Raw genomic sequence first — 27713 nt, 5'->3', positions numbered from 1 at the left:
CTTTAAAAAAGCCTTTAAGTGTCCCTCACTGGACTAGAATCTACTTGGGGGGTAGGTGGTGGCAGGAAGTTGGTCATACTGTTGCTTTGCTCACAGGGCGTGGCCAGCAGTTAGTGATCAATAATCCTGAATGACTGAGCGAATTAATAAAATACTGTAATAAATTCCTAAATTACTCAGAAAAGCATTTATCTCCAGGCCATGAAAGAAATAAATTCTTAAGGTGACCACGTTGCAGTTTGCGATGAGAATCTATGGCACATTTTTTTTTTTAATTTTTAATTTTTTATAAACATATATTTTTATCCTCAGGGGTACAGGTCTGTGAATCACCAGGTTTACACACTTCACAGCACTCACCAAAGCACATATATGGCACATTTATTTTAACTCAGTGACTCGTTATACTTCAATTCCTAGCAGACTTTGCTCAATTCTCACTGGACCCACTAATTATATACTGTTCTATAACCTCATACTACTCTTATGACCACCAAAAACCTTCTTAAAAATGCTTTAACTACTGGCCACAAGGGACAAGACAAGGGTAGTGCATAAGGTGGTCAGAAGGAAGTCAACTTTGGGGACCAGGTCCCTGAGGCAGAGCAGCATGGTTCCCAACTGTGAAAAGCATCACATTGCACAATTTCCTTCTGCTAGCTCTTTAGTAATCTGCCTCTTGGTTTTCTGTTTTTTTTGTTGTTGTTGTTTTATTTTGTTTTTTCCTGTACATCAGTGGTTCTCAGTCATGACTATGTGCTAGAATAACCCGAGACTTAAAAGAAATACAGTTGGGTTTTTGTTCAAGAAGATGACATAGAATATTGAACTCACTTCCCACAGACACAATTAATTTGCAGCTACATATGGAAGAATCTAAAATGGCTGAGCAACTCCTACCCATTGAGTGAACAAGAGAATGGTCATGTCAAAGTGGGTAGGAAAGGCTGGAACACATCTTGCTATAAACTTCATTCTTGGCTTAACCATCTACAGTGAGTACGGAACTCAAAACCCAAAGCTTCTGGTTGAGGGTCAAAGGGTTTAAACCCCACATAATGTATTCAGATTTTATGATTTGCACCTTAAAGTCAAGTCTCCCAAAATATCTATCTTTGCAAATGAATAGGGCTTGTATCTATGACACTCACAACATTGTAGTAAACTGAGAAAAAGCTCTTAAAGGGCTTGTACACAGACTTAATCCCCAGGTCCTAATGCAGAGACAGCGAGTTGAAAGACACCCAGACTTTATATAGAAGTGGCTCATCTGTTACAATCGAAGGATCAGCCAGAGAGGTTCTCATCTAATTTAACACACATCTATGGGCTTTTTCCAAAGAAGACATGTGGATGGCCAACAGACACATGAAAAGATGCACATCCCTCATCATCAGGGAAATGCAAATCAAAACCACACTGAGATATCCTTTTACAGCCATCACAATAGCATCAACAAAGACAAGAAAGAGTAAGTATGGGCTAGGATGGGGAGAAAAGGGTACTCTAGTGCACTGTTGGTAGAAATGTAAATTGGTGGGGCCCCTATAGAATTTCTGACTATTTATCCAAAGAAAACAAAAGCACTAATTTGTGAAGATATATGCACCCTCATGTTTACTGCTTTATTTATAGTAGCCAAGATATGAAAGCAGACTAAACATTCACTGATAGATGAATGGATACGGAAGAAGTGGTATAAATACACCGTAAAATATTACCCAGCCATAAAAAAATGAAATCTTGCCATTTACGATAATATGGCTGGACTTAGAGGTTATTATGCTAAGTGAAGTAAATCAGAGAAAGACATGATTTAACTTTTATGTGGAACATAAAAAATAAGCAACAGCAACAACAGCAAAATAGAAACAGACTTGTAAGCAGAGTGAACAAACTGGTGGCTGTCAGAGAAGGGGGCATGGGGAGAGATGAAACAGGTTAAGGGGATTAAACAGTACAAAATTCCAGTTATAAAATAAATTAGTGATTGAATGAAAAGTACAGCATAGGGAATATAATCAATAATATTCTAATAACTTCATATGATGACAGACATCATCAGGAGGTTGGTCATACTGTTCCTTTGCTCACAAGGCCTGGCCAATAGGTGGTGTTCAGTAATAGTGAATGATTGGTAAAAAATGAAAATGGTCAGATTTTGGTGAGCATTTTGTAGTGTATGTAATAGCGGAATCACTATGTTGTATACCTGAAGGTTACTAAAGGCCAGGAATGATGGGTGGACAAAATGGTGAAGGGGGACAAAATACATAAATTTTCAGTAATACTATAAATCAATTATGGAAATAAAACACATAGCATAATGACTTTAGTTACTGATACTGTATTTTTATTTAAAAGTTGTTTTTTTCGTTTTTTAAAAAACAGTTTATTTTTTAAAAGTTCTCATCACAAGAAACAATTTTGCTGTGTATGTTAACAGAGGTTAATGAAAATTTTTGTGGTGATTATGCTGCCATATATACAAATATTGAATCATTAAGTTATATTCCTGAAATTAATATATGTAAATTATTACTGCAATGTAATTTTTTTTTTTTAACGCTTTGGGTGCCATTTCTCCAGATTCCAATTAATTGACCTGGATATGGCTTGAGCATTCAGATTTTTTCAGAATATCTACTCTAGATCCAATCTTCCTTCTAGATTTATTTCCTTCTCCTTGCTTTGGTCTTGCTTTATTTGAATTTTCTGAGAGAAAAAGGAAGACCCCATCAGTGTTCTGAGGCCTATCTGTGACTTCTGAATTAATTCATCTGTTATTCCTGGTCTCAGAGCAGTTGTGGCTCTCTCAGTGCGACAATAACACACCCTATAATACAAATTTTTCATTATTTGGAAGAGAACCTATGTGGTTTTGATTATAGATTCTGTAAATCGCTGTTTTATTAAAATGTATTTATTTCAGAGAGAGAAAAGGAGAGGGTGGGGCAAAGGGAAACTGAAGCAATCCACACTGAGCATGGAACCCTGCAAGCTCCATCTCATGACCTTGAGACCATGACCTGAATTGGACCTTTCACTGACTGCACCGCCCAGGAATCCCTACAAACTGGTGTTCTAAAGGTAAGAAATTGCTGTATGGCTTACTGCTGTCTCAGTGTCTGTTTTAGGGCTCAAAGAGTAAAGCATTAAGAATTTCCAGAGGTTATAAAGCACAAAATCGCCAAAGAATTTTCCAGTTTTAATAAATGAATAAACTAATGTTGGAAGAGACTCCAGAAAGATGGACATTTGTTGAAAGCAGAAATTATGTATTTGGGTGAGACTGTATTTAAGAAAATTTATCCTTAACAGGGTTGCAATCACTTTACAGCATCATCACTGGAAGACTGGCATTCAAGAAAAGAGTTTAAATAGACTTACTATTATACAGGACTCAATTCCCTCCCAAACTATAAAACAGAAAACCAAATTCATTTAAGACTTATTCTGCACCTCAAGGTACAAAAGTAAACCTCAAGATACTAAGGATACAATGACTCGTGAGTGAGCTCAGAGGTCGGGAAAGGTATGATGCTACAATTATAATTATCTTCAATAAAAAACATATGAAGACAGTCTGGCTGCTTAGGGTCAGACCAGGTGGATCCAAAAGTTCATGGTTCCCATGACAACATGATTTCTTATTAGAGTGACTGCCTTGCTTTCTCTTCCCTGGGTTGGCAGGGAAAGACAAGGATGGTTGCCCTTAAAAGACTCATACGAGCAGAGCAGATTAGAGAATCCCAGATTCAGAATTCTCAATTTATGCAACCCTGGGTTTGTGCAGACTTAGTAGGAATCCAAAGCATTGCCTCTACAATCCAAGGAGGTAGACTCCCCTGGATAAGACTCCCCTGATGGTCCATTCACCTCAGTTAACTCATCTCTACCAGTGATAACAAGGCATCTGGGGCAGTATGGTCAATGTGCCTAGATTCTTATCTTTGATTCAACAGAAATGTTCACAGGTAGTCCAGACTCTTTCAGCCATGGTGGATCTACCTTCCTTGATTTATTTATATCTTTTAGGAAATAATTATATATCCTGCTTACATCCAGTCGGTTCCTTTAGTATAGTCTCTGTGATGTGAATGAGTATCCTTTTCCATTTATTAGTCTTTAATTTACTTCTTTCTACTTCAACAGATTATTCCCTTCAAGGGACTGGTTAAGCCAGTCTTTATCAATCAGTATGCCTCAGAGTATAGACAGAATGTGTTTTGTCAGTCTTCATATTCCTAAAAACAGAAGCAACTGTCTACTCCTACAACTCCGTGCCCTTCTTCCACTCTTCAAATTGCGCTTGTTTTGATGTTTTCCAGCTGTTTGATTTATATATTCATGATATTTGATTATGTTTTTGATATACAGACCACATGTTAAGCTTCACAACAGAGAAGATACATATTTTATGACTCCCAGATGTTACTGTAGGTGTTTAATAAGTATTTGTCAGATGGATAATCAAAACAAAATAAGTCATTACAATGGCAAAATGAGAGACAAATTTTACAGACTGGAAAAGTGGGCAAGTGTTAACATATTTTAGAGTTGTCAGAAATCTTCATGGGGTCTCTGTGCTGGACAAGGGGGGGAAGATGGGTCTGGAATTTAGTAATACATGCACATAATATGACAGCTGTTTGAAGAGTAAAAGGGAATAAGTATTATTTGATTTAGGAAGAAATGTTAATACAAATTAGAAACATTTCAAAACTGAATCCTTCCAGATTATTCATAAAAAATAATCCTTCCCAATTTTTTCTATCTGTAGTCTTTGTTTCTCTGACTACATTTTTGGCAAACCAGAAATTCTGTACTTTCTGCCCTTTCAGAACTTACAAAAATAGTTCAAATCTCCTTTCATCTATAATTCCAAGTGCTACATACCCCTTCCCCTCCATAAATTTACTTGTTCTTATTTCTACTTGAGTGACAACTATTTTAGGAAAACTTTAATTATTCCTATTTTTTCTCATTTAGTATTAAACAGTTTTACCTATAAAGCTTAAGTTATAATATTATACATATATTTAGATTATTACCATAGGATAAATTTGTTCCTTAGATAAAATACAAATCTAAAACATTCTTATATATTGTTACATGCATCAGGTACATGCATCTGTAATGAATGTTAAAAACTTGCATTGAAAGAATAATATCAGCTATAGGACAATATTCAGCTCCAAGGGTAATTCTCTACCTTCTCCAAATACTTGCCACCATCTAAGCCAGCATACTAAAACTAGTGTTGTGTAAAAGTCAGAGAGTGTTTCTTAAAAATGGATATTCCTGGGCTTCAACTTCAGAAACTCTAAAGCAACAGGACTGTGTTGAGGTGATGAATGTGCACTTGAGCAAGAACCTCAGCTGATTTAGCTGCAGATGATTAAAGAACCACTTTACAACAGACACACGGACTAGGCACAGCTATTGGGGGGAGGGGGGCAGAGGAGCCTGCAGCTTCAGGGAGAGGGCGAGACTAGAACAAGATTTGCCGCCACTGTTAGTGGGAATGCAAACTGGTCCAGCCACTGTGGAAAAAGTGTGGAGGTCCCTCAAAAAGTTAAATTGGAACCACCTTACCAACCACTAATTGCACTACTGAGTGTTTACCCCCCAAAAATACAAAAACACCAAATCAAAGGGATATATGCACCCTTACATTTATAGTAGTATTTACAATAGCCGAATTATAGAGGTATCCAAGTGTCCACTGACAGATGAATGGGTAAAGATGATGTGGTGTATTATTGGAATATTATTCCAATAATATTCCAGAGGAATATTACTCAGCCATAAAGAGAATGAAATCTTGTCATTAGCAATGACATGGATGGAGCTACACAGTATAAATGCTAAGTGAAATAAGTCTATCAGAGAATGATAAATACTGTATGACTTCGCTCATATGGGGAATTTAAGAATGAAACAAAGGAGCAAAGGAAAAGAGAGATAAGCCAAGAAACAGTTGTAACTATAGAAAACAGACTAATAGTTACCAGAGAGAAGGAGGGGAGTGGGTGGAGGAAGGATGATACAAGTTATGGGGATTAAAGAATGCACTTGCCATGGGGAGCCTGGGTGATGTATGGAAGTGTTGAATGACACCTAAAACTAATATAACACTGTAGGTTAATATACTGGAACTAGAACTGAAAAAATGATTTGGTTGTCATGGTCTGTGGCAGCACTTCTAAGCATGAAAGTGAATGGGAGAGAATGAAGAGTGGTGGGCTCACGAAAGAATGCCAAAGTGCAAGAAGCAGAAAGAGGAGGGATTTTCCAAGCAAACAGAAGTTATGGCTGGAGAAGGAGGAGAACAGAGGGCATCATAGGGTAGAAGCCAAAAGGCCAAATTTTACAGGCAGGGCCCTTACCACAGGCCAAATAGAACAGAAAATAAGGTAAGGGAAATTCTCACTGTCTATCTGTCTAGTCTATCTCAGCTGCTACATTTGTTCCTAGACAGTAGGGGATGGTATTACCAGCAGCTGACATATTGTGAACGCTTAGTAAATGCTTGGTGAACTAAAGAGGACCGACCAACAATGGCGACTGCCAAACAGGGATTTTTAAAGAGCTCACCTACAACTCAGTTCCTTCCAGTGCCCTCACTAGGATTTGCAATTGTAACCAGACTGACAGAAGAGTTATTTTCAGCCATTTACTAAAATGTGGAAATGATGTTTAGAAACAGTGCCCAATCTCTGTGTGTATGTAAGGGAATTCTGGACAATGGAGTTTTGTTAGTAATATAAAAAAAATAAAGCAAAGACCTTTAAAATATTTACATTGAGGTTGTAAGAATGGGTTATTTCCATACGAATGATCTCTCATGATCATTTGTAGAAGTGTGTGCAGTCATGAGAAGAACAAACCACATTAAATGAAGTAAATGACTCTCTAAGATTGCACAAGTGTTGGTTGCTATGACAACTGCTGGGTTATATTAAATAGAGAACAGAAAAAAAAATCAATTAGAAACCACTGGGAGAACTTGCACAGGAGCATCAGACAGTTCTTCTTCACAATTTCAAGAACTTTCTACAGCCGGCATTGCATGAACAGGGTTCCTGTTGATGAAGACACAGGCTTAGTTCTAAGAAAGCTCACCCTCTTGAAGCATTCCCATCATTCTAGTGTTTCCTTCCATAATCTACTCTTCTGAACATCCAAGTAATTTATCAAAGTAGTGAAGAATTTATGCGGTTATCTGGCTCTTCTCTACTGGTGACACTTAACAGTGTTTGCCTTCAATCCATTTTTGTTTAAAGCAAAGTTTTCAGGTTTATATAAAGAGAGACAATTTCGATCTGTGGAGCAGTTCCCCCACCACCCCCAGTGTGGCACATGTTTGACTAGTGAAGAAAATATAGGGAAACTAGAGATGGTTTCAGGAAGCCACCATGCCAACTCACTCCTAGGCTTCTTTTCTCTTTGGGGAGATCTACTATTTTCCAATCCTAACTTTCTGACGTGCTAAGAGAAATAAGGAGAGTTTGCCAAGTTTTTCAGAATTTTCAATGAAAATGTTGTTAAGGTAATAAAATGGGAAAACCCCTATGAACGAAATGCTGAAGGTTCAAGAGCAACCACAGAGAGACCAGACATGAGCTATGTGACTTTCTCATGGGAAGCTCCACAAACATTTGTGGAAGGGTTCTTGTGGTCATCAGGTGGCCCTTAGTCTAATGAGTGCACTGATCTCATGAAGAAGTGTTTAAGCTCTCAGAATGGACCGTGCATAGTTCCTTTAGGAGGTTACCACATGACAGAGTAACCCAAAGGGGACCCACTGAGAGGGTCTCTGCTCTCCCATATGCGCTGTCCAGTACCAGCAGATTGATCTCAAACAAGCCCTTCATAGCAGCACTTTTCAAAGTGTAGGTTGAGACTCATAACTAAGTCCTAAAATCAACAGTGGGTCAGACCATTATTAAAAGACAGAGGGAGAAAGAGAATCAAATAGAAAAATACAAGAATGAATCTCATCCAGTAAGGGTAAATATACTTTCTCTCTCTGTACATATGTATGCACTGGATTGCTGGACTGAACATATTTCTTACTGCAGGTACTAGCCAAAAAGGCTGAAGAGCCAGACTCTGCCCTGCTAAGAATACCTTGATGTTCTCTGTTGTGTAAGTTGGAGGGAAACAGGGAGGGGGAGGGAAGGAAGGGGAGCAGGAATAAAAAGAAAAGAATTCCACCTCTTTCGCTCCAGAGTTTCCATTATTCCTCAGATCTGCTCTCTACTTCAGTAATATTACACTCAGTTCCAACTTCTGTACCCACTCTCCTCTCACTGTCCTTGGTCCATTGTGCCCTTTATTCATCAAGCTTTCTCTCCTCTTTGTGGTTTTCAAATTCTCTTCTTTAGGGTCCATTCAGGCCTTATCTTGGCGTTTAACCCATATGATCTCTATGTCCTCTCATCACTCACCTCTTCCCAGCTGTTCTGCTTAATTCCATACCATTTCTCTCCAGGTGTCCTGTCTTCTTTGAGCTTTACCTGCTTCCTGTCCCACTCTGCTCCCACACCTCCTGGTACCTCTCTTCCAGTCTGCCTCCTTCCCCCTGTTGCTTTTCTCTTGGCATCGGCCTCCTAACTATCCTGTTTTTGTTGTCTGGCTGTTTCTGCCTTTTTCCGTGGATCTCTAGGTTTCCCACTTGACTAAAAGCAACTTGAGCCCAGGGACAGTGAATCATACATTTTTGTACACCCCATGATATCTGGCATAGTACAGGGCATATCAGAGGTGCTCAGTGTAAATGCCTTGAACTAATAAATCAATCATGATTCCCTACTGTGCACGAAACTCTACCCTACTCACTCAAGTATTTTTCTCTCAAGATACAATGTTTTGTGTTTAAAAGGGCTTTGTGACTTCCGAAGCTCTCTAATACCTATTTCTAATCTCAGTTTTATCTACAAAAGCTTGGTAAAGAAGGAATGGGTCATGATACTTATTTTTGAGAGATGAGGAGAATGAGTCTCAAAAACATTTTTAACAGCAGCAAGCCTTGTCAGTGATGTCCCCAGAACCAGAATCTATAATGTGACCTATTATTCTGTGCTACTAAACTCTTCTGGTAGAAACCTGACAACAACAATCACACAGGATAATAAAATGCTCAGTCAATGCAAAATGTATATGGAGAAAAACAATGCAATGATGAAATAGCAGGCAGGGCTTAGCCTGTGTTTCTCATGAAATGAAAATTTGAATACCTTGTACTAGATTAACATTTTGGTTATTATGCTTGAATTCTCATAGTGCCGCAAAAAGTGGGACGAAATCCACTTACTACTTACCGAGGATATGCTGGCTTCTACTATAAGGTTGAAAGTCCTTCTATTAAGCCCATCATAGCAATTAGCCGTGACTCTGTGCACTGTTACAAATAATGACCAAGCTCTGTTTTGTTAGCTTATCACTTACCAAGCTGTTCTCCTAAATGTTGGCCTCTCTCTGTTGAAATGACCCGCTCATCTTCCATGTCACATTTGTTCCCAACCAGGATAACCTGGGCATTATCCCAAGAGTATGTTTTGATTTGAGTTGACCTAAAAGACAAACAGGCAAGAAACCATCAGCAGAGAACAAACATAAAGCGAAGGAGGAGGACTATGTCCCACAGATGATGGCAATAGCAAAATATGAAGCCCAAATGCCTGACATTTAGAATTAATTAGTTCAGTGCAATTTCACCCTTCAGATACTCAGGATATTTGTATTAAGAATTCTTTTTTATTGGGTGATATTAATATGACTACTGGTTTTTCCTTTCTCCCTTTTACCTACACCTTATGTAGTACCTTTATAGCTGGAGTGACCCAATGATCCTTGTTTATTCATGACATTTCCAGTTTTTGCAATAAAAATCCAATGTTCCTAGAAACTCCTCAGTTTTAGGAAACCCAGTTGTTCACCTTAGAGCCCACCACACACACACAAAAGCATGATTTTCCCTTGTTATAATAACAACTTAAAGAGCTAGGACAATCGGGGCCTAGGAGAGATGGGGATAATGTTAATTTTCAAGAATGAATCATAAGGAGAAGAGGAGGAAGATGGTGGAGGAATGGGAGACCTAAATTTTGCCTGGTCTCAGAAATTCAGCTGGATAGTTATCAAACAATTCTAAATACCTACAAACTGAACAAGAGATCAAAGAAAAGAATAGCAGCAATTATATGAACAGAAAATTGACCGCTTTCTGGAAGTGAATCTGAGACGATATACGGGAAGATGTACTGTGGGTGGGGGAGGGGATGGCTCCCAGCAAGTGGTAGAGCAGCAGAGCATGCAGTCAGAACTTTTAGAAGTCGTCTCCACTGAGAGACATCACTCCAGTGGCTAAGCAGGGGGTGGAGAACTCACTGGGACAGTGTGGTCTTCTCAGGACACTCAGGGGTCACAGAACCAGGGGTGCCTGAGTGTAGCAGAGCTCCCAGGTATCGGAGTGGGGAAGCCGGCTGTAGAGATGGAGCTGAGGAGCGGACTTTCAGATTGAGGTTACCTTAAATCATGATCTGAGGCACAGTCAGCCAATGCTCTTAAGCAGGGACCCCACAAGTTGCAGAAATGGGGAGACACTCTCCCTTCCTCCACTGGGAGGAGCAGCACGGAAGTGTGCTGCAGGCATCTGCTGGGTTTGGAGACTCCAAATGGGGCCGTGTGCCAGAGACAGAAACACTTGGTCACAGGCCAGGTGAGCATGGAGTGAGGCTGGAGACCAGGGAGATGGGAGTGATCGACTGCTTTTCTCTGAGGGTGTGCTGAGTGAGGCCCCCCACTCTTGCCTCCTCCAGGCAGAGATTGGGAGGCTGCCATTTTCATTCCAGTCCTCCAAAGCTCTATGGAAAGTGTTCAGGGAACAAAAGCTACCAAGAGTGAACCTGAGCAGATTACTTAGCTGGGCCTCTGGCAAGGGTGGTGCAATTCCGCCTTGGGCAAAAACATTTGAGAATCACTACAACAGGCCCCTCCCCAGAAGATAAGCAAGAACATCCAGGCAAGACCAAGTTCACCAATCAATGAGAACTGCAAAACTCCAGCACTGGGGGAATACAACACATGGAATTCATGGCTTTTTCCAAGATTCTTTAGTCTTTGAAAGTTAATTTTTAAAATTTTCTTTTTTTCTTTTAATTTTTCCCCTTTCCTGTTTTATTTTTTTTGAAGTTTTTTTTTTTTTAATTTATTTATTTGACAAAAGTGAGAGAGGAAACAAAAGCAGGGGGAGTGGTAGAGGGAAAAGCTGGCTCCCTATGGAGCAGGGAGCCCAGTACCAGGCTCAATCCCAAGACCCTGGGATCATGACCTGAGCCAAAGGCAGATGCTTAACTGACTGAGCCACCCAGGCAACGCAACCTCTTTCCTATTTTAACCAACATCTTATCCTATCAATACCTTTATAAAAATCTTTCTTAACTTTCATTTTTATAGTCACAATCTATCCCTTCATTGTATTTAATCTTATTTTTAGTATACATATAAGTTTTTCTTCCAACAAAATTTTGGGATACGGTTTCTTCTAATGACCAAAATATACTCTAAATTTAGTGTATGGCTTTCTTCTAGTCTCCTACTGGCCTGATCACATTCTCACCTTTTTTTTTTTTTTAATTTTTTAAATTTTTTCTTTCTTTTCTCAACCAACTTACTATCATTTTAAAATTTTTTTTAGATTTTCATCTTTACAGTCATATTTCATCCCTTCAGTTTACCATTTTATATATATATGTATACATGTAATAAATATATATACATATATAAATAATATATGTTATTTACATATACAAATATTTAAAATTTAATATAAATATATAAAAATAAATATAAATATATATATTTACCATTTTATATACATATATATACAGTTTTTTTCCCCTGTCTTTAAATTTGGGGAGGCAGTTTCTTCTAACAGATAAAAACACACCCCAAATCAAGTGTGTGGCTCTGTTCTTTTCACCATCCTGATCATATATTTATATATATTTTCCTTCCCCCCCCCAGTTTCAATTCTCTTCTGATTTATTTACTGTATATTTTTCTGGGGTTGTTGTTCTGCTTTTAGCATTGTGAGCTCTCATTCATCTGTTCTTCTCTGGACAAAATTATAAGGTGGAAAAACTCACCTCAAAAAAAAAAAAAAAAAAAAAAGAACAAGAGGCAGTACTGACTGCTAGGGACCTGAGCAATACAGACATTAGATATTGAAACTAGAGTCCAAAATAATGATTATGAAAATGCTAGCTGGCCTTGAAAAAAGCATAGAAGATACTCAGGAATCCCTTCCTGGAGAAATAAAAGAACTAAAATCTAACCAAGTTAAAATAAAAAAAGCTATTAATGAGGTGCAATAAAAAGTGGAGGCTTTTAATGCTAGGATAAATGAGGGAGAAAAGAGAATTAGTGATAAAGAAGACCAAATGATGGAGAATAAGAAAGCTGAGATAAAGAGAGATATAACAACTACTGGATCATGAGGGGAGAACTGGAGAGATAAGTGATATCATAAGACAAAACAATATTAGAATAATTGGGAATCCCAGAGGAAGAAGAAAGAGAGAAGCAGATGGTATATTGGAACAAATTATGGTGGAGAACTTCCCTAATTTGAGGAAGGAAACAGGCATCAAAATCCAGGAGGCACAGAGAACCCCCTCCCAGATCAATAAAAATAGGTCAATACTTCATCACCTAATACTAAAAGTTACAAGTCTCAGAGATAAAGAGAAAATCCTGAAAGCAGGTGGGGACAAGAAGTCTGTAACATACAATGGTAGAAATATTAGATTGGCAGCAGACCTATCCACAGCGACCTGGCAGGCCAGAAAGGACTCGTATGATATATTCAGAGAAATAAATGAGAAAAATATGCAGCCAAGAATACTATATCCAGCTAAGCAGTCATTGAAAATAGAAGGAGAGAGAAAAAGCTTCCAGGATAAACAAAAATTAAAAGAATTTCAAAACACCGAACCAGCCCTATAGGAAATATTGAAAGGGGTCCTCTAAGCAAAGAGAGAGCCTAAAAGTAGTAGACCAGAAAGGAACAGAGACCATATACAGTAACAGTCACCTTACAGGCAATACAATGGCACTAAATTCCTATCCTTCAATAGTTACCCTGAATGTAAATGGGTTAAATGGCCCAATCAAGAGACAAAGGGTATCAGAATGGATAAAAAAACAAGACCCATTGATATGCTATCTGCAAGAAACTCATTTTAGACTCAAAGACACCTCTAGATTGAAAATGAGGGGGTGGAAAGCAATTTACATGCTAAGGATGTCAAACAAAAGTTGAATAAATCCTTATATCAGAGAAATTAATTTTTAAGAAATAAATGGCATCCAAATAGGCAAAGAAGAAATTAAACTATCACTATTTGAAGATGATATGATACTTTCTGTGGAAAACCCAAAAGTTTCCACTCCAAACTGCTAGAACTTGTACAGGAATTCAGTAAAGTGTCAGGATATAAAATCAATGCACAGAAACCAGTTGCATTTCTATACACCAACAAGACAGAAGAAAGAGAAATTAAGGAGTCGATCCCATTTACAATTGCACCCAAAACCATATACCACCTAGAAATAAATCTAACCATTGAGGCAAAGAATCTGTACTCAGAAAACTATAAAGTACTCATGAAAGAAACTGATGAAGATACAAAGAAATGGAAAAATGTTCCATGCTCATGGATTGGAAGAACAAAGATTGTGAAAATGTCTATGCTGCCTAAAGTAATCTACACGTTTAATGCAATCCTTGTCAAAATACCATCAATCTTTTTCAAAGAAGTGGAACAAATAATCCTAAAATTTATACGGAATCAGAAAAGACCTAGAATAGTCAGAGGAATGTTGAAAAAGAAAACCAAAGTTGGTGGCATCACAATTCCAGACTTCAAGTTCTATTATAAAGCTTTCATCATCAAGACAGTATGGTACCGGCACAAAAACAGACACATAGTTCAATGGAACAGAAGAGGGAGCTCAGAAATAAACCCTCAACTCTACGGTCAACCAATCTTTGACATAGCAGGAAAGAATGTCCAATGGAGAAAAGACAGTCCCTTCAACAAATGGCGTTGGGAAAATTGGACAACCACATGCTGAAAAATGAAACTGGACCATTTCCTTACACCACACACAAAAATAAGACTCACAATGGATGAAAGACCTCAATGTGAGAAAGGAATCTATCAAAATCCTTGAGGAGAACACAGGCAGCAACCTCTGGGACCTCAGCCACAGCAACTTTTTCCTAGAAACATTGCCAAAGGCAAGAGAAGCAAGGGCAAAAATGAACTACTGGGACTTCATCAAGATCAAAACCTTTTGCACAGTAAACAGTCAACAAAACCAAAAGACAACTAACAGAATGGGAGAAGATATTTGCAAACGACATATCAGATAAAGGGGTAGTATCCAAAATCTATAAAGAACTTACTAAACCCAACACCCAAAGAACAAATAATCCAATCAAGAAATGCGCAGAAGACATGAACAGACATTTCTGCAAAGACCTCCAGATGGCCAAGAGACACATGAAAAATTGCTCTACATCACTTGGCATCAGGGAAATACCCGAGATACCAGGTATTTCCTGGTATCTATTTACTGGAGATACTACCTCACACGAGTCAGAATGGCTAAAATTAACATGTCAGGAAATGACAGATGATGCAAGGATGTGGAGAAAGGGGAACCCTCCTACACTGCTGGTGGGAATGCAAGGTGGTGCAACTGCTCTGGAAAACAGCATGGAGGCTCCTCAAAAAGTTGAAAATAGAGCTACCGTACGACCCAGCAATTGCACTACTGGGTATTTACCCTAAAGATTCAAATGTAGTGATCTAAAGGGGCATGTGCACCTGAATGTTTATAGCAGCAATGTCCACGATAGCCAAACTATGGAAAGAATCTAGAGGTCCATCAACAGATGAACAGATAAAGAAGAGGTGGCATATATATACAATGGAATACTATGCAGCCATCAAAAGAAATGAAATCTTGTCATTTGCAATGAAGTGAATGGAACTAGAGGGTATTATGCTGAGCGAAATAAGTCAATCAGAGAAAGACAATTATTGTATGATTTCCCTGATATGAGGAATTTGAGAGGCAGAGTGGGGGGTTTGGAGGGTAGGGAAGGAAAAGATGAAACAAGATATGATCGGGAGGAAGACAAACCGTAAGAGACTCTCAATCTCACAAAACAAACTGAGGGTTGCTGGGGGGTGGGAGGGTAGGGAGAGGGTGGCTGGGTTATGGACATTGGGGAGGGTATGTGCTAAGGTGAGTGCTGTGAAGTGTGTAAACCTGACGATTCACAGACCTGTACCCCTGGGTCAAATAATACATTATATGTTAATAAAAAAAATAGCTGGAGAAATATACTCTATGACCTCTGTGAACATCTCAGATACATGGTATATTTTTTCAGAAAAATCCAGAGACACAACCTTTCTAATTCTGATACCAAAGTTGATAATATATTTCTCTAGCAACAGGCAAGTCAGCATGTATCATAAATTAGAAAATAAAAGCAAACACTGAAAACAGTATTTTTCTCTCACCTTATGTGTGTGATCTATGAAAAATGATACATTCATAGTGAATTAAGGTGTAAAATGCATGCTACACACGAATACACCTTAAATTTCAAGTGCTGGCATAGTTTTACAAAGAATTTCCAAAGGTTCTTTCTTTTTTTTTTTTTTAAAGATTTTATTTATTTATTTGAGAGAGAGAGACAGTGAGAGAGAGCATGAACGAGGAGAAGGTCAGAAGGAGAAGCAGACTCCCCATGGAGCTGGGAGCCCGATGCGGGACTCGATCCTGGGACTCCGGGATCATGACCTGAGCCGAAGGCAGTCGTCCAACCAACTGAGCCACCCAGGCGTCCCTCCAAAGGTTCTTTCAAAGGAACTCAAATCTAATTGGATTTCCTTAGGGAATTTTTAAATTATCTCCCTGTTCCTAAGAGGTCTTATTAACCAAGGCCTATTAACCAAGGACTATTCCTGGAAAGGCTCTAGGTATAGAGTCCTCATGTTAACAGACAAAGCTACCCTGGCACACAGCTAGAAATGAAATCACCAGAAAAATGTTGGGGGTAGTCATAGGAGAGTGTCATTGTGTAAGGAGGAGGTTGAGGCTACAGTATCAAGGACATGGTCTTCTGAGCTTACAGAGGACAACTATTTGCTTGAAGCAATTTAGCACTCCTTGGACCTAGGCAAACTCACCCTCTGCAACCCTATTTATATAAACTTAACTAGGATACACCTTTGTAGAGATGAAGAAGGAACAACTTGGTGAGCTTATTTGTATTCTTGAGCCAAGTTGATGGAATGCTTGCTTCTATTATTCAACATGTACAAGTATGTCATTTCTGATCTATTTTTTTTAAAGATTTTACTTATTTATTTGACAGAGAGAAATCACAAGTAGATGGAGAGGCAGGCAGAGAGAGAGAATGAGAGGGAAGAAGGCTCCCCGCCGATGCAGGACTCGATCCCATGACCCTGAGATCACGACCTGAGCGAAGGCAGCGGCTTAACCCACTGAGCCACCCAGGAGCCCCCTGATCTATATTTTTAAAGAATTAAAAATAATAATAATAATTTGCGGGGGGAGGGACAGAGAGAGAGAGAAATTCAAGCAGACTCCCTGGTGAGCGTGGAGTATGATTTAGGGCTTGATCCCATGACTCCAAACCAGGACCTGAGCAGAAGCTAAGAGTCAGACGCTCAAGCAACTGTGCCACCCAGGTGCCCTTAATTTCTGATTTAATAACCCATGGGGTTTTAGGCTACTGTGATGAGTTGCACGTTTATGCATATGCAGTATTCCTGATTCCCTAACAATTTGTAAAAATATATAAATATATAGCCATGATTATATCAAAGCCATTCCCCTTCCATTTGTTTTAAAGAAATATTTTAATGTGACCTCCTCAATCTCCTAAATTGCCAAGGAAAAGTTTAATTTTTATAATTACTAGGGAATTATTAAAAACCCTTACCTTAAAAGATTAAATAGCTAATGGAGACCATTTTCTTTTTTCTGTTGATTAAAAAATTATGGTCTGGGGCATTTGTGATGAGGTGAACAGAAGATTAATTTGCCATCAAATTTGGTTAATCTCATTTTTGAAATCAGGGGTGCAATGGCTTGATTTGACTTCTACAGACTTGCCAATGATGTCTACCACCAACAAAGTAGCTTTAGGCAAAGTCCAACCACCAGCCAGATCATGCTGGTGAATTTATGAATTACTACGTATCATAGAGTCCAAAATTCTATGAATTAGGAGATGAAAATTATTTTATGAATGGCCAAGAACAAAAATAAGCAGCAATGAAACTGACACAATACTTTCACATTAGTCCTACTAACAATCAGTCTTGTCAGCTTCTTATTGTTTTGAAATTTCTTTCATGTACTGTGAAGGGTTCAGGAATTTTTTCCTGAACATCATTCTATGACTATCTCAGTAATAAAAGTTAGCATACCCAACTGCTTGTGGGTATCTTTTCTTGTTAAGTCTTGTAGGCTGCAAGAAAATATGAAATGATGGTTATTAGTCCAAAAGAAGCATTCACATTAAATTTATAATCCTTCCTGCTACTCAAATGGCCTAGAGTTTTGCTTATATCATCTGGATATAATATGAATTAAGGTCAGAAAAAAGTTGGGTTGTTAATCCAATTCTCTTCTCCTCCAACTCAGAATCTTAGCAATTTATTCAACCAGTTAAAAAGAAAGCTCTAATACTAAGCATGGGGAAGTCATTCTGCATTCTGTAGAGGTATCCTCATCTATAAAATGAGGCTACTACATTTTGTACAGACTCTCCAGGTTGTTGCAGGACAAAGGTGGTTTTACATGGGGTGGGGTCATACTCTATGTTCAAAGTTATAAACAAAATTTTACAAACACAATACATTATTAGTCTCAGATTAGGCAATCAGCTATTCCTCTTCCCAAGTCTGACTCAACTCATTCTTTTTAATTCCTATATTCTAAATAATAATTGGAAGTTTTTTCATTAAAGAATATCAAATTTTGTCTCCAGTTCCTCTCTTGAGGTTGATGTCCTACACAGGCAAATTTCTAACTGGAATAGAACAGCCTACTCTGTTATGTCTGTCAGGAATAGGACACATGTTTGTTAAAGTAATCCTTCTTAATATGGAATTTTTACCTATTTAACTTTTTGGTCATTTGTTGTATTTTGTAAAATATTTTTTAAATTTGGGAAACGGGGACACCTCATTCGGGGCTGTCTTATCTCTTTGCTGGTTAGAGACATATTTAAAGAAAATGGCTGTCACCAAATAATATACATGTGAAAAGATTATTTCTGAATCACTGCTAGAGATCCTTTGGGATTTACAGTTAATCTCCACAGGATTAATGGAATCAGAAGCAATATGTTGGTCACCATGGTTACTCTACAAATGGCAATTAATTCAGATCTTACCAGTATCAAATCATGGTTATTAAAAAATCTGTTATTAGCTAAAACCAAAACCAAAAAATACAACCTACATTTGTATTTTTATCTTCTCCATAAACACATAGAGAGAAGGTTTTTGTTTTCTGTTTTTGTTTTATATTATGATGAAGAAGATGAATTTTTCATGTTTTACGTGTATATGACTGAACTCTGCAGAGAATCATTTGATTGGAGAGCTATAAACAAAACAATCGAATTTCTGTACCATTGCTCCTTCTTCCCTGTTTTGGGTATATAAGTAATTTCCCATTATTTCAACCTGCTCTCACAAGACTGGACTTTAGCTAGACACAGCATTCTGGAAAACAGTATATAAAACTGATCAGTGACCTCAAAAAGCAATGGTCTCCTAGGGTCTGATTTGGGCTGTATGTGAGGAGATTGGGGTGTCAGAGAGGATAAGACTTGCTATTTTTTCTCACTCAGTAAAGCTTGAACAGATCTTAACAGCTGTCCCATTCTTAATTCTGGAAGCTCCTATGCCTCCACTGGCATCCATTTCCCTTATTCTCGTCAAAGTTTAGGAGTCACATAGATCTACAGCTTCTCAGCCAACTTCCAATTTATAAGGAAATTTCCCGCCTGCTCCTGCTCATCACATAGGAATGCCTTTCTGTTACTTTCTCACTAATTTAATCATGTATTTATTCAATTTTTCTCAACCCTTAGAGGGTTTTAAAAATTATTCCAGAGCAGAACAATTAGATTGCAACCTCTAGGGACTTCATCAAAGGAATTAACAAAATCTCTCCAGGGGACTGGTATGTGGAGCAGAGGTTCAATATTACTGGGATAACTCTCCCTAGACCTTTCCTTTTTAGGTTTTAAATAATCTATTTCAAATAAATAAATAAAGAAAGAAAGAAAGAAAGAAAGAAAGAAAAAGTTCTCTTATTTTCTATCTAACACCCAAAGTATTTGCAAGTGTTTTACAAAGATACATAGGAAATACATTTTAAAACAAGAGAGTAATGGTAAGGAAAGAGAAACAGGGACATAATAAAATGTAATGATTTATATATGCTATAGAGGCTAATAGGTGGTCTCAAAGCTAGTAAAGTAAGAAACTACAATCCACCTACAGGGGGAAAAGGTGGTAACTTAGTTAGGTAATACAACAACCCACTATAGGATTTCTACCAAAATGTTACAAGTGATTATCTGGAGTAGTGATATTTCTGGTAATTTTTATTGTTACAGCTTTTTGTGTCATTAGAATCTTTAATGGGAAGCCAGTAATTTTAACAAAGAAGGTAAGCCTCTATCTTATAAAATAGATCACATAACGGGGAGCATTTATATGAGGCTACTTTTTCAAAGTCTCCCTTTTTTTAAAAAAAATCCTTTATTAAATGAGTTATGTACCTAGAAAAAAGCTTTTTCCTAGAAAGCTTTTTTCTAGGTACATAACTCATTACCCTACTAGCTTTGGATGGGCCAAGTGAGTCGCCTTAGCCAGTGGAATGTGAGGAGATGGAAGATGACTCACTGGTGAGCAACAGCCAACAGAGGCATTGTGAAGTTCTGTTAGTCTTCTCCTATTTTTTAAATAGTTTATTTATTTATTTATTTGAGAGAGAGACAGAGAAAGAGAGCATGAAGGGGTGAGGGTTGGAGGGAAGCAGACTCCTCACTGAGCAGAGAGCCCGATGCGGGACTCAATCCCGGGACCTCAGGATCATGACCTGAGCTGAAGGCAGTTACTTAACCAACCGAGCCCCTGAGGAGCCCCAGTCCTCTTGTATACTTGCCCTTCATCATGGACAGAGCCATCCCAGAATGGGGCTGCTCTGTCAGCTGGTCCTGGAAATGGCAAGCCGGGAGCCCAGCTGAGTTCTGCAGAGACCCACAAACCCCAGCCAAACCTAGATAAGCTATGTTTGACCTAACACCCTTACTGTGGCGTGGCTTACCATTTTCATCTGGTTCCTTTCTATCTTGCTTTCTCCCAGTTCTTGCATGCCCTTATTAATTTCTTTAAATTTCCCATATATACTATTCTTTCCAATGAAAAGGAGCTATTACTATGGGGCTTGAGGTTTTTTAAGGCCTAAAACGAATAAAAATTTGAGATCCTAATTTCAAACGTGCAAAATATAAATACAGAATTAAGTACAGGCAACATGTAGCAGATGGCGCTACATGGCCATGTAGCTATGGACTACATGCCCATAGCGTGCTACTTGTGTGCTTGCTAGCTGAATTCCCACAGCCAAAATCTACAGCTCTTTGCTTTAAAGTCTTCTCCAAAGCAATGCAAGGACACTGTGCCCATCATTGAAGATCAAAGGTAACAGGGCAATAGTACATCCCTGAAGTGGACCTCTGCCAGGAACTGGAATTAGTTGCCCTACTGATTCCCCAGGCTCCCTTCTTCCTAATGTTGTTGTCTCACCGATTCCCAGAACTCTCCGGCAGGATAAAGCTCTACTTGCCAGCTGTGGTAGAAACACACATTTTACTGGCTTCTTTCCCTTTTCTGGCTTGCTTCTCCACTCCCTGTGTCTGTTTCTTGCATTTCTGGGATAAACTACGTGCATATAAATTCTTGTCTCAGAGCCCAGTATTAGAAGAACCCCTACTAAGACACTGTGAAGAGGCTTGTCCAAGTAAAGGGCACCAAGCTTACTAGGCATTGTTTGGGGCTGGTACTACTCATTCAAAAGCTCTGTTGTTAAATATTAATGGCTTTTGGGGGTTGGTGGTTAAACCGTACCTTGACATCAACCATGGTGGCGTATTTACAGCATGGAAATTAGCAAATGCTTTAACTCGGGTTTTTCTTCCCCTGACCCCTTTTAAAATATCTCATTTACTGGTATACCAGGAAGCTTAAGCTTCACTAATTTTGCGAGAAACCCACATGTAGCATCACAGGTGCCCCCTGCCTAAATCACACTTATTGCCTCTGTGTCAATCTGTCATTTTCTTTCCTCCAGACTCAGTATACACATTCCTCTGGACTAGGTGTCCATTAAATGGGCCCACATACATCCTATACTTCACTATGATCTTCACCGTGGTCTATATCCTGCTCCAGACTATAGATCCTAGGAGGGCAGGGACCCCAACTGCTTTGTTCAACATTATATCTCCTGGCTTCAAGATAATGTCTGGTACTTAGAACATTCTCAAGCAACTTTGAATTGGTGACCAAATAAATGAACAAGTAACAGGTTGAAAATGAAATGGCAAAAATGCCTAAGGAGTTAACTCAGAATAGAAGCAAACATTTAAGAAGGCACAGGAGGAGAATCACCATTATATGTAGTACCTATATCCTGCTGTACCCCTTTTGGGACTCAGGTGTGTTCCTGGTAGAGTTTAACAAGGTCTTTTATATCCTGACAGTGTCCATGGCAGGGGAAAGCAAGAGGTGGTCCCTCCACAGCCTGCAAAGGCCATCTGTATGACGGGCTATTCATCCCAGCCTGGAGGGCTCACATTTGCCTTTTTGCCCCAACCTCAAGGAGTAACATGGTGGGAGAATTGCTTTAGAGAGCTGTACTCCAACTCCTTTATTTTGGAGATGAAAAAGAGGAGACTCAAGATATGGCCTGACTTGATGGAAATAATCAATTACCTAGTGGCTAATGTGGATTTACACTTCCAGGTTCCCCAGGCGTGCTTTTCTTTGAACATGCTACTGCTTCCACAGGGAAGAGAAGTCACTACATTTTACTTAAGACATGATAAGAAATTCATATGTTGATTAATGATCTTTTAAAAAAATATGTCTCCTGGGGAAAGCAAAAATGCCCCAAATCTTCATGTGTTAGGCTGCCAGTGGGAATGAGCAGAAATGGATGTTCTGAAGGATCTCTGCACGTCCCTCTCTGCAGTAAGTCTGTTTGTTGCAGAGAGCCAATACTGAGCATTTATTTGAAAAGCTCAAGAAGCAGTTGTCTTGATCAAAACGGTCCTGGAACTACCTTGGATTCTGAGTCCTTCATCTAAATCTAACCTTGGGCCGATCCCCATCATTCCTCTCTTATTATTTATGACCCCAGTTTTATTTTTCAAAATTGCAAATTCTAATTTTTTAACCTTTATGTGAGGTAGTAACCACTGGACAGCTCTTTTCTTCTATACAAGAAAGAAAAACACCTAAGTGGAGCACGCATTTCCCTCTGCATAACAAAGAGACCGCCCCCTTCACTTGGTCCTCTGCTCACAAAACGCCTGGAGGTTATTCTTCCACAGGATGCAAGGCCAAAGTCCTGTTAACAGCAGTATCCTTTCCTTAGATTAGACAAGACTTAGTTCCCCTGGGGGAATTCAGGGTCTTTTACAGGTCCTTTACCTCTTGATATTAAGCAATCCCACTTGCTGAAGGGAAAGCTGAACTAAGAATCCAGTATCTGCTCTGCTCTGCCCTCCCTCAGTTACCAGAACCCTCTACTTTCCCTTGGAGGACAACCTGGATACACATTCAGACAAAGAGTAATCGCTGAGGTTTGCAAGACATTGAGATAGAACCAGGATCGGGGAGCTGGGGAAGCCTCCCTTCTCCTCTGGGAAAAGTCGAGTTTCTAAAGAGGAGGAGTGGAACCTTACAAGTCTGTGGGACTTCTGAAGTGGGAGCTGCAAGAAAAGAGTAAGTGGGTATGAAGATGAGCTAAAAAACGGAGACAGAGAGATGTCCATGTAGCCCCTTTGAGACAAACACTATGAAGCCTCCTTTTTAGGCAGGGAGAATGAGAAAACTGGATATAGTTATATGCTCTCTTCCTTCCTCTAACACTAGCCTACTCTTTTGAGATCCTGGTCACAGAAGAACTTAGACTTCAAAGTGTGCAGAAAAGATGACTGGAGGTCCTGCCTAGTACATCTTTCCCAGTCATCCCTGCTTTTCATGGTCTTGGGGCTGTTGTACAGCTCTGTAGATAAAAACAGGTAGTAATACAAATGAATTCTTGCTGGGAGGGAAAAGAAATGCAAATAAACTATGTCTGGATCATAACTGATTATTGTTCCATGGATATTAACCTATTCGGCAATGATTGGTACATTAGCTTCAGCATTCCTGATGGCCTCAACGTGTGTCCACTGAACACTCTCTCTTAAGCCCATGCCAACATCTTACGGGTTCCATTATTCATTGCAGAGTTAAATAAAATTTTGATGTGTGTTTATTTTATATTTGGTTAACAGCTGGGATTTTACCTCATTTTTTCAAAGAGCTTAGCCCTAACAACATAGCAAGTGAGGCAAGGGAGGCCCGTGTTTGGAATGAGTAGGCAGTATGAAATTGAGACAGAGAAGTGAGCACTATGACCACAGCAGATACCCCAGCTTCCTGATGGGTTATAAGATTTAATGAGCAAAGAATTAGCATGAGTAGAGACCCAGAGAAGGGCAACACTCAGAAGCACTCCCAGCCACGAGGATCAGACTGAATGCCATGGACGGCTCCTGGAGTTAGCCAGGAACACCCTCCCAGAGAGAGTTGACCCTGGCCTGTGCTGACCTACATATGGAGCACTGTCAATCAGGTGGTCAACAGCGTAGTGTCCTAACAAATGTGATAACGTCAGATGTAACCAAAAACTGTAATAATCAATGCTAATATAGCAGTAGCTTTATTTTTTAAACCCTAATTTTATGCTAGGCAATGTACTAAGTGCTTTACATTTATTATTATCTCATTTAATGAGATAATTTATATAAGATAGAGTATAATTATAGCTCATAATTAGATAATAATGTCTCATTCCTATGAGACTATAATGTAGATACTATCATTTCCCCCATTTCACAGATGAAGAAATTAAATCGGAGACTTACTGAGGTAAGTTACCAGAAACACTCAGACACTGTATTATGTCAGTAGAATGCAAACTGTTCCATGAGTGGGAACACAAAATCCTGGGTTCTCTTTTTAAAAAAAATTTTATTCACATACAATGTATTATTAGCTCCAGGGGTACAGGTCTGAGAATCATCAGGCTTACATACTTCACAGCGCTCACCATAGCACATAGCCTTCCCAATCTGGGTTCTCATTGTACTAGAACTATTCTCTTGGCTTCCTTGAATCTCTGCGGCTACTTAGGAGAGGAAAACAAATTCTTTTTTTTTTTTAAGATTTTAAAAATTTATTTACTTGACAGACAGAGATCACAAGTAGGCAGAGAGGCAGGCAGAGAGAGAGGGGGAAGCAGACTCTCTGCTGAGCAGAGAGCCCGATGCGGGGCTCGATCCCAGAACCCTGGGATCATGACCTGACCCGAAGGCAGAGGCTTTAACCCATTGAGCCACCCAGGTGCTCTAAGAGGAAAACAAATTCTACCAGATTTTCATAAAGATCAATGAGAAAAATATTCAGAGAATTTTGAAAACCAGAGTGTTATAAGAATAGAATATATTATTACTGGCAAATCGAGGTCATTAATTATCCACATGGCACTGGTGTTTTTTTAACCATTTTATTTTAATCAAGATAAGTGTACTCTTCAGTCCCCATCCCCTTCTTCCCCCATCCCTTCCACTGTCATGGCATTGATGTATTATCTCAAAATTTTGAGATTATTCTTTAAACATCCTCATTGTGATTTTCTTTGCTGTTTTGTAGGCTCTAATTAGAAAAGGTTAAGGTGGGAGAGAAACCAAAACCAAAACAAGATACTATCCAGTTTTATTTTAAAGCAACAAATGTAGTGTCAGCCATCATGTGAGGAGCTGGGAACATAGCAGTAAAGGAGACGGGCTCTCTGCTCTCAGGGAGCTAGTGTTTGGCTCTATACTATGATCTAACACATATGTTCAAATCAAGTGGTGTTTATTTAACAACTACTGTGCACAAGACACTGGTGTCTATACCTCAGAGTGATGCTTTTCACACTTTGGCAAGCACCAGCATCACCTGGAAGTTTTGCTCTAACAGATTCCTCCACTCTACCCCAGATATTCTGATTTGGGAGGTCTCTGATAAGGCCTGATATTCTGTATTTCCAGCAAGCACCTGCCTGAGGCTGATGCTGGGTTTAGACCATATTTTGAGTAGCACCATATACAAGGGGATAGAAATAAATGGGACTTAAACCCTGTCCTCAGGCTGCTACACTCACTAGAGAGAGTGGCTTGAAAAGAATGTTAAAATGGAAAGGTAAGTGAGGGCCTATGACGTTGGAAGCTACCGATCAGTGTCCTCGCAGCGCAGGGGATGGAATGAAGGGGACTGGGGAGCAAAGGCTGGACCTCTGAGAAGCACAGGAGGTGGGGGGTATGCTGGACATGGAGCAGTGCTTTGTGCCTTCCTAAGGGTGAGACACTGGGGTGGGGGTTCAGTTTGTACAACTCTTTCCTCTCATTTTATGACCTTGGGCTGTGTCCTGGGTCATCTCTCTAACCTCCCTCTTTTCTTTTTTTCTGAACATACAGTCATATCCAGGTTTTCCAATAAGTTCTTTTTTTTGCTCGTTGTCAGAAAGGATAAATGGAAAGAAGCTCTACAAAGCTTTCTCTCAATAATCCTTCTCACGACTACTTGGTGTTGGGCCCAGGCAGTAACTTAAAACATAATGATTCATCTTGAAGGTAGGACTTAAGCTCCACGTCAGAGAAACACGGACTGAAGGAGAGGATCATCAGTGCTAGAATGGGGTCGGGGTTTCCAGGCTGAAGAACTGAAGGTGATGGGCAGCAGGGGCCAAGGAGCTATGTGAGGGCCCCACACCTGGAAATGCTGGTGGTGGGACACTAGGGCAGGGGAGACAGGGTGGTCTCAGAATCTGCTCTTGAGGTTCCCATCAGCGGTTCCCCGTTGTGAGGTTAGCTCAGCCTGCCTTCCTATATGATCTGAAAAAAATGTTGGGGCTTTAGGAAAGCAGCCATTCCGAAGAGTTTTGTAGCTTGCTGGGGAGGAAAGTGGAAAGGAAAGAAAATGCTAAGCAGGGAGACAAGGAAAAATTATAATCAGGGTCAAGTCATGGACTTGACTAGGGGCTGCTGTCCCTTCCCTAGATCTTGGGTTCTGCACGACAGATCTGCAGAAACCAGGAACTGTCTGCTCTCTGTCAACATCTCTTCCCCTTCCAAACTCTCCTTCTCAATGTGTTTGAAGCATTGCTCTGTTAATTTCCATAAAAATCATCCAGCTTCAGTGCACGCACATGCACATGCATGTACACCACACCCCTTTAAGACAACAGTTTTTCCAAATGAACGAGAGCAAAGAGGTTTCTTCACTGGAGAGAACTCTGGCCTCAGGAAACTAAAAAAGATGCGAAGGCTATGCTCCACAGCTGCTGCTCGCCCCTGTTGCAAAGGATAGTTGCTTGCCAGTCTTTCAGAACCCATGTCAAACACCAGGTCTAAGGGGTCCAGCTGCCCACTGTGCACGTGAACCAGAGCACTCGTGCAGACACACACTGTCAGGCAGTGGAGAGGTGGTTCACTGAACCCGCACTCAGCTCATAGAGTTAGTCCTGGTCTCCTCATACTTACGATCAGAATGAACCATATTTATCCTACATCCCTTGCAGGCAGATGAGCCCATAGTGCCAGCATTTTGGTGGAAGTAAATTCAAGAAGTCCACCACTCAAATAACTGAGCGAAACAAGCTACAAATGACTTGTACAGCAACACATGGTTGAAAAGAAGAGCCATCTCCTGTGTATATTAACACCCATTCTTCAAGTATACACTGCCCTTCTATTTCCTGCTGCTGCAAACTGCCTCCGATCATGGTGCTTGAGAAAATCTTACTAACCAGTAATCATCACATCTCAGACTGGAAGAACAAAACAACACCTTAGCTCTCAGGAGATACATAAGCACAAAGCACTCAGAGGATGACTGTACCAACAGAAATGCTTCTGTTTCGTGACCAGTACTTTCCAAACAGGTCAGTCATTTGCCCATTTGTTACCCTATATTTTTCTTGCAGTTTCCATACTGTTCTCTGTAGGGCAGGAGGCTGCCCCTTGCACTGCCTGTTTCCTAGACTGCCTTGCCAGCTGGTTTCCACTGGGGTCGGCATCGGGAGACTGGAGAGGGAAGAGGGGAGAAGCTAGGGGTTTCTCCTTCTCCTCTGCTTCTGGTGGCTTCTCTAAAAGGGGCAGCAGTTTTCTTGTTCCAGCTGTTGGTAGGTGGCTGCCCTAGCTCCCAGCCTTTAGTAAGGTCACCTGAAACCCGAGAGGATCATCTGTG

The 27713-nt window shown here is 39.6% G+C and overlaps 1 protein-coding gene across 2 annotated transcripts in view; it reads right to left on the bottom strand.

The window, feature by feature from the left end:
• Positions 1–27713, bottom strand: part of RAB3C (RAB3C, member RAS oncogene family) — a 291590-nt gene that overhangs the window by 42250 nt on the left and 221627 nt on the right. For both annotated transcript variants that reach the window (XM_059417913.1, XM_059417912.1), the window contains exon 4: positions 9457–9581. In XM_059417913.1, coding sequence (XP_059273896.1) covers positions 9457–9581 — 125 coding nt within the window. The remainder of the gene's footprint in view (positions 1–9456; positions 9582–27713) is intronic.

The sequence above is a fragment of the Mustela nigripes genome, chromosome 12 (genome assembly GCF_022355385.1).
Source record: "Mustela nigripes isolate SB6536 chromosome 12, MUSNIG.SB6536, whole genome shotgun sequence".
In the NCBI taxonomy this organism is placed as follows: Eukaryota; Metazoa; Chordata; class Mammalia; order Carnivora; family Mustelidae; genus Mustela; species Mustela nigripes.
This window is presented reverse-complemented; position numbering and strand designations above follow the sequence as displayed.